Raw genomic sequence first — 10,969 nt, 5'->3', positions numbered from 1 at the left:
GTTTGATTACGTAGATACGTAGTGAATTTTGTACCAGCGGTATTTGAGGTGAGGTGCCCAAATAACAGCTGACAATAAGAATAAAAGGCCTTCCAAACAATCCGTGAATACACCATTAGAAACCAACCGCTGAATAGACACCTGGAATGAATAAGTGAAGACATTATAATCTCCGCGTGACATTTGATATAATCTCGGATTACGCCCCGCCCCCTCCCTTCCTCTTGGCGACGTGACGTCACGACGTGACGCCCGCCCGCAGCTCTACGCGGGGCGTAGAAGACGCGGAGAGAAACTCCAGTGGGGAAGGAAGTGGTGCGAAGCGCCGCGCCGCGCAGGGTCCCCGGACACTTGTGGCGCCGCAACTTTCTTTCTGTCCGCGGAACTCGCCGTCCGGCGGGAGGTGGGCGTCCGACTGACGGAGCCGCAGCTCTCGCTCCCCGAGGGAGAGGACGAAAGTGGAGACATGGAGCTGGAGGACGGAGTTCTTTACCAGGACGACCCGGGCAGCTCGGCGATGATGTCGGAGCGGGTCTCCGGCCTGGCCAGCTCCATCTACCGCGAGTTCGAGCGGCTCATCGGGAAGTACGACCAGGACGTGGTGAAGGAGCTGATGCCGCTGGTGGTGGCGGTGCTGGAGAACCTGGACGCGGTGTACGCCGAGAAGCAGGAGCAGGAGGTGGAGCTGGAGCTGCTGAAGGAGGACAACGAGCAGCTGGTCACCCAGTACGAGCGGGAGAAGGCGCTGAGGAAGGGCGTCGAGGAGGTGCGTCCTGCCCCCGCCGCGCTAGGCCACTCGCCCCACTTTCCCCGCACTTCGCCGCGCTCCGGAGACCCGATAAACCCCGGCGCGCTAGCGGGACTATTTTTAGTCCCCGTGTTAGTACAGGAGCGGCGCTCCGGTCTAATCCCGTTATCTGCTGTCGCCTCGCGTTACTGTGTGAACAAAAAGTGACCAAAAGTGTGAACCGAAGTGACCAAAAGTCGCCTGAGATCCAAGTGAAAGTCCGAACAGGCGCTTAGACGCACGTCGCTGCAGGTGAAGACTGGGAGCGGCCCTCTGCTAATCACTGCTCCTACTACACGTCCCGAAACATTACTCAACTTTTACGTCTTGCATAGGCTGGGGTTTTGTTAACACAGCAGGTTGTGACCGTAGTGTTTTGGACGCTGGAAAGTGGCTAAAAATAAGTGTGCTGGTCACCGTCACCGACCTTCAACATGATGGTACTAGTTACTGTTCACATGGACATGATGGTACTAGTTATTGTTGACATGTACATGATGGTCCCAGTTGCCTTTGGCAATGATTGTACTAGTTACTGTTCACATGGACATTATGGTCCCTGTTGCCATTGACATGATGCTACCGGCTATTGTTGACATGTACATGATTGTACCAGTTGCTGTTGACATGACTGTACTAGTTACTGGTGAGATGGACATGATGGTACCGGTTGCCATTGACATGTACATGATGGTACTAGTTACTGTTGACATGGACATGATGGTACCGGTTGCCGTCGACATGATGGTACTAGTTAATGGTGAGATGGACATGATGGTACCGGTTGCCATTGACATGTACATGATTGTACCGGTTGCCGTTGACATGGACATGATTGCCGTTGACATGGACATGATGGTACCGGTTGCCGTTGACATGGACATGATGGTACCGGTTGCCGTTGACATGGACATGATGGTACTAGTTACTGTTGACATGGACATGATGGTACCGGTTGCCGTTGACATGGACATGATGGTACTAGTTACTGTTGACATGGACATGATGGTACCGGTTGCCGTTGACATGGACATGATGGTACTAGTTACTGTTGACATGGACATGATGGTACCGGTTGCCATTGACATGTACATGATGGTACTAGTTACTGTTGACATGGACATGAGGGTACCGGTTGCCGTCGACATGATGGTACTAGTTACTGGTGAGATGGACATGATGGTACCGGTTGCCATTGACATGTACATGATGGTACTAGTTACTGGTGAGATGGACATGATGGTACTCGTTACTGGTGAGATGGACATGATGGTACTAGTTACTGTTGACATGGACATGATGGTACCGGTTGCCGTCGACATGATTGTACTCGTTACTGGTGACATGGACATGATGGTACTACTTACTGTTGACATGGACATGATGGTACCGGTTGCCGTTGACATGGACATGATGGTACTAGTTACTGTTGACATGGACATGATGGTACCGGTTGCCGTTGACATGGACATGATGGTACTAGTTACTGTTGACATGGACATGATGGTACCGGTTGCCATTGACATGTACATGATGGTACTAGTTACTGTTGACATGGACATGAGGGTACCGGTTGCCGTCGACATGATGGTACTAGTTACTGGTGAGATGGACATGATGGTACCGGTTGCCATTGACATGTACATGATGGTACTAGTTACTGGTGAGATGGACATGATGGTACTCGTTACTGGTGAGATGGACATGATGGTACTAGTTACTGTTGACATGGACATGATGGTACCGGTTGCCGTCGACATGATTGTACTCGTTACTGGTGACATGGACATGATGGTACTACTTACTGTTGACATGGACATGATGGTACCGGTTGCCGTTGACATGGACATGATGGTACTAGTTACTGTTGACATGGACATGATGGTACCGGTTGCCGTTGACATGGACATGATGGTACTAGTTACTGTTGACATGGACATGATGGTACCGGTTGCCATTGACATGTACATGATGGTACTAGTTACTGTTGACATGGACATGAGGGTACCGGTTGCCGTCGACATGATGGTACTAGTTACTGGTGAGATGGACATGATGGTACCGGTTGCCATTGACATGTACATGATGGTACTAGTTACTGGTGAGATGGACATGATGGTACTCGTTACTGGTGAGATGGACATGATGGTACTAGTTACTGTTGACATGTGCATGATGGTACCGGTTGCCGTCGACGTGACTGTACTAGTTATTGCTGACGTGATTGCATCTAGGTTGGCATTTCTGAAGGATAAATCTGTTGTGTTTTACTTTGTCTTCTACGTTTGGATATAAAAATCGATGGAATGTTTAATTGTCAACACACAGTGTACAATTCATGTGGTGTGATCCGTTTTCACACTTCTCATCATCTGGCTGTCAAGGGCTTTGTCCTTAAAATGGTCTGGATGTTGAGATGTTTTAGGATGATAATCCTGACGAGAGGCATCCAAAGATGTGTTGTTGATGTTTTATACACTATATTGAATAATGTTTTAAAAAATCGTTTCTGCCACAGGTAAATATATAAAAGTGCATGAAAAATCCTCCATCCTTATGATGGATTGGAAAAGGCAGAGAATCCAGCAGCAGTTTAAATATTGTGTTTCTGTGTGTCTGCAGTAGCACAGATGTACAAAGCTGCCTGATACTTTACAGGAGGTTTGTCAATGATGGAATCTTATATCCATAATCCAAACAGAAAAGAGGATAATTCAATCCTCAGTTCTTGTCACAACAAGTAAAATATTTAAGCACAGAATTTGACCACAGATGAGCCCGCTGTGGGCAGTGCACACACACACATACACACACACACACACACACACACACATATACCCATATACACACACACACACACTCATACACACCCATACACACACACACCGCTGGATGTGTTCACATGTTCACAGGCAGCACGAGTACTTTACAGACTAAAATGCAGGAAGAGGAACACTGCGGCTGTCACGTGAACACCGCGTCACGGTGACTCATTGCGAATCGGTGATTTATTGAATGATATGGGCCGCTGTCTGCATCGGCATCCTGCTCTTCCACGATTCATAAAGCACCACCGGTTTTCCTTCTTACCGACCGGATGCTTGACCCAATCGCGCTCTCTCTCTCTCTCTCTCTCTCTCTGTGTGTGTCTCGCTCACCTGCTACGTGTGGAATGTGATGCAGCAGGTTGTCACTGCTCTGGGATTATTTCATTTAATGGCCATCACCCTCATGCCTTGTCCCTACTTTTTTTTTTCTTTGTAATTCCATTGTCGTTCTTAACGTACCATTAAATAATAAATATGGGCATTACATTGGCAGTACAGTGCAGCATCAAACCTACAGACTGGGACGGGGAACACATTTTTTTACTGGGTGGTAGTAGCCTTGTGAGTAACACACTCGCCTATGAACCAGTAGACCACAAAGTCACAGCTTAAAGCCCACTTACTACCATTGTGTCCTACCCGAGTTACTTCCTGAGTGTCTCCAGAGGGGACTGTCCCTGTAACTACTGATTGTAAGTCGCTCTGCATAAGGACGTCTGATAAATGCTGTTAAATGTAAATGGACAGCCCAATAAATTGCTATCAAACTAGACTAGTTATTTATTCAGTCATTAGTTTTGGTGATGTTGCACCTTTTTTGCTATGCGAGAGTTAGAGAAGAGTCAAAGTGCACAGTTCATGGAATGGAGAGCTGATATGCAGACAGTATGTGAGCGAGATGGAGAAGGCACACTGTGTTAAATGACTGTGTGATACTCTGCAGACAGCAGTTTCATGTGTATTGAATGCAACCGCGGCAGAACTTTGTACTTGTAGTAGGTGTCACTGCAGAGTGACTGTTAGTGCAGGGTGTTGGTGGTTGAGTCTCATGACACTCATGCCTGTCCCGGGGCGAACAATTTAACCCTCTAAGAGCTTTTTTCTCCATTTAAGTCTTAATTTGCTCAAGCTAATTAATGTCCAAGTGACGATGTACAACATCAGTATCGCACCTTGTTCTTACCTGTCCTCCTGGACAACCTGGACAACTGTGAAGTCTTATAAAGTTGTTTCTGTATTGTACATCCAAACTAGCCAAGAACAAATAATACAGAGGTCCTCATCCGGATTTGGTTGTGGTTCGTCTTGAAGGATTTTAATTAGTTTGGACTAAAGCTGGACAGAACAGTGAAGGCAAGGCAAGACTGCATGGTTTGGCAGTCGTGAGAGAAAACTGATCATCCGGTCATGTTGGTGGAAGAACACCCAGTCTGTTGTTCCCTGAATAACCCTGACCCTGATTTTTATCAGGCCCCGTATAGACATATAGTGTGAGCTGTGACTGGACATATGTGACCGCTAGTGCCGACCAGCTTGTAGCCGCCTTTTCTCAGTTTGTTACATGCACATAGGAAGGGGCAGGACAGGAAGTAGCTGGAAAGAAAAGTGCTTCCTGTCTTTCTGTCTGGGAGATTTTCTTAATCATAAGATCAGGAAAAAGTAGAAATGTCTTACCCTGTGGTTTTTATTTAGCCCATACATCACTTATGGCTACCTGCAGTAGATGTGTCACCTTCTGGTCACGTTCCACCTTCAGTTGTGGCCACTGCCTGCAAAGGGGAAGGACCACCAACAATCTTTTATGGCAGAGGAAGCTCCATATCGCCATCCCTGTATAGCGAGACTTTAATCAACAAGTGCTGTTCAACAGAGGCCATCAGCTGAGTTACATTCCACAACAAGCTTTATTAAGGTGCAAAGAACCTTTCATTTAAAAAAACAAAAGTAAAAAAAATTGGAGAAGTTGTAGATTTAGTCCAGTAGACATGGTTTTATTTTTATTTTTTTCTTACCCACGGCCACCTGGAACCAGACATGTTGCGTGTGAAGTACATTTACATTTACGGCATTTGACAGACGCCCTTATCCAGAGCAACTTACAACGTGCTTTCAAGTTACCATCGATGAAGAGATCAATTCCGGTTCACTAGGACCCCAACTATGAATACATCTATTTTATTCACTAGTAAAATGTCGGGCTGGACATCACACTCACAACTCCCTGGTTCAAAGTATGCGAATACAGCAGGAACATTCCCAGTGAGTTGATGACGTCTTGTGATTTCTGATGACTTGATCAGCAGTTCGGCTGTGAAATTGGCCAGCGGTTGCTTGCTGTACATTGCGTTCACGTGGGGCGATGCCCAGCTATCGCTGCTCCAGCTCTGCTTTAGCGCTGCAGGCTGCATCATGGGTGAATCTGGGCCCTGCGGGCTGCAGTGTGTTGAGTGCGGAGTGCATGAAGCGCTGGCGTTGGCTGCTGGAGGTGCAGGCGAGAGCTCATCAGTGCAGCACTACAGAGGCTTCTGTGTCTGGCGCACAATGAGCCGATTATTGGAGGACCCGTTAGCGTTGCCTCTCAGACTCGATAGAGCGCAGTCATATGAGATCTGGGGTCTGGGCCATGTGACACACACACACACACACACACACACACACACACAATGCATACATGCACACAGATTAATACTCCTGTGTATTTGCCTTTTGTGAATAATAAAATGTGTTCGTAATTGCATGTTAAAAAATACAGTTTTTTGGTGTTCTCTACCCCCCCCCCCCCCCCCCACCTCCCATTACTTTATATGTTTTAACATTTACACATATATAACAAATAAAAAACTAATGAAATCATATTAGTAAATCATATAAGTAAAAATAGGAGCTGCTAGACAACTATATATAAGAAAAATATTCTTACAATTCTATTTATCTATTCTTTCTTCTCATCAGATTCACTCAAATAAAACTTCAGAACTAATTTATTTTCCCTTTCATTTTGACTACATTGTCCTGAAAAGGACATCCAGGAACTGGTAGTGGAAATATCTGTGTCAAGCAGAGACACTTTGTCATCGTGGCCTGATTTGCAGCTTTTTCTTCCAGCAGCAACACATTTGTCTATTTAAACAGAATAATAGAACAGTAGTGGAGTGGCCAGCACAATTGACCTGACTTGACCTGGACGGTCTGTGGACAGAACTGAAGCAACCTGTCAGAGAAAGAAGCTCCAGAAACCGGACATCACTTCTGTTAGGAGGACTGGGCACTACAGTTGCACTTTTAGTTGTTTTTTTTTTTTGCCGGCCTGTCTTAATTTTAGTTTTAGTCATTTTAGTCTAGTCAAGTTTCAGTCGACTAAATGTCTCAGCATTCTAGTCAGAATTATCTATGAATATTTTAGTCTAGTTTTTGTCAACAAGAACTGATTCAAAGAAATGTTATTTGAATGTATTTTTTTAGTAATGCATTTCTGTTTAATCCAGACAATATAGTTCAAGTTGAGCTTTTGTTATTTTAGCTTCATACAAGTTATAAAGTGCACATGTTCACTACAAGTACCATTGTATCTGCTAGGTACAAGTACCTAGTAGAACAGACAAGAACAACATTTTCTTTCAGTCAAACCCATCTCATTGTTAAAATCAAGGTTATATTATTTTACCTTATATAGACTCAAGAATTCCAGACACAGACGACGCTCTGATGTTTTTTTAAGCACGCAATCAGTTTCTTTTCCACTTCATTGTAAAGAAAGTGTGTCAAAAGATCGTTTCAACATTTTCTCCCAGCCACATGCTCATCCATCATGTGTATCCTGAAATCAAATTAAAGCTGCAATTGCGGAAGTGACGTCATCAGTGTGACTGGGTGGGAGATACAGATTTAACAATGTCTCATCTCGTTTTCATCAACGAAAATGAAGAGACATCTTAGTATCAACAATATTACATGATGTATTTCGTTATAGTCATTCTTACATGACCAACATTTACATCTTGTCTTATCCTCATCAAGTTAAAAAGGTTCTTTGACGTAGATAATTCATTGATAAAAACAACACTAGTTGCAATTATTTTTCTTTTGTCCCAGAAAGTGCTAAGATCTAAAATCATAGGATTTGGCCAAGGATACTGAACATCCTCTAGAGTTTTATTCTTTTCTATGTTTTTTTTTTTTTTTTAAGCAATTTGTCTTTTTTTTTATTTGGCCTTATGGCCTCTGGGTTTGTTTTCTGGGTGCGGCCCTTCAGTTCAGTTAGATGAACTGGTGATCCCAGGTGTGGTGGGCCTGCTGCCCTATCCTGGGGTCATTTTTATTTCCTGTACTGAAGACTCATTTACAGTCTCTTCAGATGGGCTATTTATCACAAAGCACTTTTATTTTTATTTTTTTACTGCAATACACACTTATTCTGTTCAAATAATTTTATTGATGTTTATTGTGTGTGTGTGTGTGTGTGGTCGGGGCAACCCAGGGCACAATCCAAGTTTAGACCAGGGCTGCGAGGCTGATTTTGCCACATTAAAGCCATCACTGTACCCAAGTACGGGTTCAGGTGGCCTGCAAGAGTGCTGCAGGGCTTAAGCGTCACACTGAAGATCTGCTGATAAAACACATCTCTTGTGATAATGATTGTGTTTAATGACACTTCAAAGTAACCAAGTTTGGATTGACTGTGTTTGGATTGACTGTGTATTAAGAGAATTGCCGGTTTCATTGTGCGTGTGTGTGAGCACGCACTTATTTGTCTCTCTGTTTAGTGTTTAAAGAATAATGCCTATGACAGAGCCCTGGTACTCATGCAGATGTGTAGTTAGTGGGTTATTGTGTGTCATCAGAGATATATTGAATATGAAGACTCCCAGGACCAGGAGCGGAAGGACCTGCAGAGTCGGGTGTTGCTGTTGGAGGCCCAGAGTCGACAGACAGAGATGAAGACCAAGAACTATGTTGACCAGAGTGAGTATTGACCAATAAGCAATGCTCAACAACCAGAAATAGTCACTGTATATAACCTTTTTATTTTATTTTATTTGTCACGTACACAGACATACACAGAATGATATGCAGTGAAATGCTTGTGCGACTGCTATTGACCTCAATATTGCAAATATTGCAAAAAAGCCAGTCCATGAGCCAGTTATGGAATCTGTGGAATCACAAGACAATAGAGGTTGACTGCACCACTTTTAATTGTCATTTACGTGGTGGAGCAAGGTGTTCACAACCCATGTCTGTGGGAACTAAAGTGGGTTATAAAAATGTTGTTCTTGCAGAGGAAAAATAGAGATCATTTCTAATGATTCATCTTCTCCCCAAAGCACTAAAAATAAAACTAAAGTGAATCTGAAACTGTGACCCATAAAGCACAATACCGACCGAATTGTGGGTTTGTTTAATCAATGCACCCCTAGTTAGGCAGTTTTTTTTTTTTTTTTTATATTGTTTTTGCACTTCACAACATCATCAATGTATGAAAGCACACTGAACTGGCAGATGATTACTGGTGCAGAAGTCTTTACTGGGTCAGATTGCCTATTTACCTATCAAATTGGAGCTTTTGTTCCAATTGAAATTGATTCAGACTATTAATGGATTATTAGCATCCATGTAAATATGCCTAATCACAATAAGACTCAATTTCTATGTAATGAGTCTTTTTCAGACTAGCACCCAGCTATTGGGAGGATTTAGACTTGGTAGTACGGTACTGATCCTGTATTATGGTCTGTACGGAGTATTCAGTCGACCCGACTGTGTCTACTTTAACTCGACATGGACATTATCTTAATATTTCCTTAGCAGGTAGAATTGATCAGGTGGGGTGTCTCTGTAGTTCGTCAACATAACAGAGAACCAATTATAGTCAACATAATAGGGAATCAGTGAAAATGTCATTTACAAATGCTTGTTTCCTCCATTTTTACCTCCAAATACTCTGTTTTTGCTGTACTGAGGACACCTTGTGGTCTTGCTTTGTAACTACATAAATAATCATACTTTCCACTCAGCCCATGTGTTTCCATCATATTTTATTATTTACTTTGAATCTTTGGACATGAAGTAAGTCCCTTTGGCTTTTGACTCAATAAATATGGTACAAAAAGGTATGCTGGAAATTGTTTCTGGTGGCCAGAATGTGGTGGTGTTGTAGCCTTCACCAACTTCACCAACTTTTTTTTTCTCATCAGTTGGGCGGCTGGAGGAGCGGGAGGCAGAACTCCGGAAGGAGTACAATGCTCTGCACCAGAGGCACACAGAGGTGGGCACAGAAAAAAGGGTTCAGGACTGAGCGTTTGTTCATTTTCATTTCATAATTCATCAGCTAATGCTAACATGACAGCGTTTTTAGTATTACTAGTGGTAGCTCACTCATCTATGAAGCAGAAGGCCACAAAGTGACAAGTTCGAACCACACTTACTACCATTGTGTCCCTGAGCAAGACACTGGAACCTTGAGTGTCTCCAGGGGCACTGTCCCTGTCACTACTGATTGTAAGTTGCTGTGGATAAATGCCTTAAATGTTAATATAAGCAAATAAGCAAACCAATGTGACAGTTCCATTATTAAGATTTTCCATTTTCATCAGTAGGGTCACCATTATTATTAAATAAATTGTATTGCCATCCCTTCTGGTGATCGGTGTTCAGCACAACAGAACTGGTATCTGAGAGTAGAGCAGAACCTGGAGTGAGTTCTGTTTTTATAACAATTGCATGGAGTTTGTGTGGGTGTAGAATTGTAATTGACCTGGTCATATGGTGTTAAGATGTGGATAGGGCGTTGACATCCCAGCTGGCCATTTCTAGTGGTCCATTGTTTTACTGGCACTGCAGTGTCACTGTTCTGAGTGTAGCTCAGACGTCATTGTTCGGTTCTGCTTCCAGATGATTCACAGCTACATGGAGCACCTGGAGCGAACCAAACTGCAACAGCATGGGGGTGCTGAGCCGACAGAGTCCACCCCGCTGTCTAAAGTACGGTGAGTCCCCATGCACTTTCACATTATATTCACATTATTCACATTTTAATGTGAATGAGCAATCAGCAAGCGATGAGAACAGAAAAACTGGAAACGTTTGTGGGGAGAGACTGTTTATATCCAGTTTATATGGGGGGAGAGACTGAGGAGCAGGAGGTGTACAGAAAACAGGAGAAGAAGAAAGTAATGCGCGAACATTACATAATCCTCTCCATTCTTTGCTGCTGAGGCTTACAGTTACCTGCAGCTGGGTTGGTCAACAGGTAAATGCTCTTTGTCGTTTTTCTCTGAAGTCCTTAAAGAGCTGTTTTAGCTCCATACATGTCAATAACAATGAAGATTGATATCTTAGATTAAAGGATTTGAAG

General features: G+C 43.7%; 1 protein-coding gene across 10 annotated transcripts in view; it reads left to right on the top strand.

Annotated features, from left to right (window-relative positions):
- The first annotated feature begins 259 nt into the window (after positions 1-259).
- Positions 260-10,969, top strand: part of spag9b (sperm associated antigen 9b) — a 33,936-nt gene continuing 23,226 nt past the window's right edge. For all 10 annotated transcript variants that reach the window (XM_028988788.1, XM_028988787.1, XM_028988785.1 and 7 more), the window contains exons 1-4: positions 260-766; positions 8,457-8,577; positions 9,810-9,880; positions 10,507-10,601. In XM_028988788.1, the coding sequence (XP_028844621.1) occupies positions 467-766; positions 8,457-8,577; positions 9,810-9,880; positions 10,507-10,601 (587 nt within the window). In that variant the 5' untranslated portion in view covers positions 260-466. The remainder of the gene's footprint in view (positions 767-8,456; positions 8,578-9,809; positions 9,881-10,506; positions 10,602-10,969) is intronic.

This window comes from Denticeps clupeoides, chromosome 8, assembly GCF_900700375.1.
Source record: "Denticeps clupeoides chromosome 8, fDenClu1.1, whole genome shotgun sequence".
NCBI lineage: Eukaryota > Metazoa > Chordata > Actinopteri > Clupeiformes > Denticipitidae > Denticeps > Denticeps clupeoides.
The sequence above is the reverse complement of the archived record's forward strand: the minus strand, read 5'-3'. Positions and strand labels throughout refer to the sequence as shown.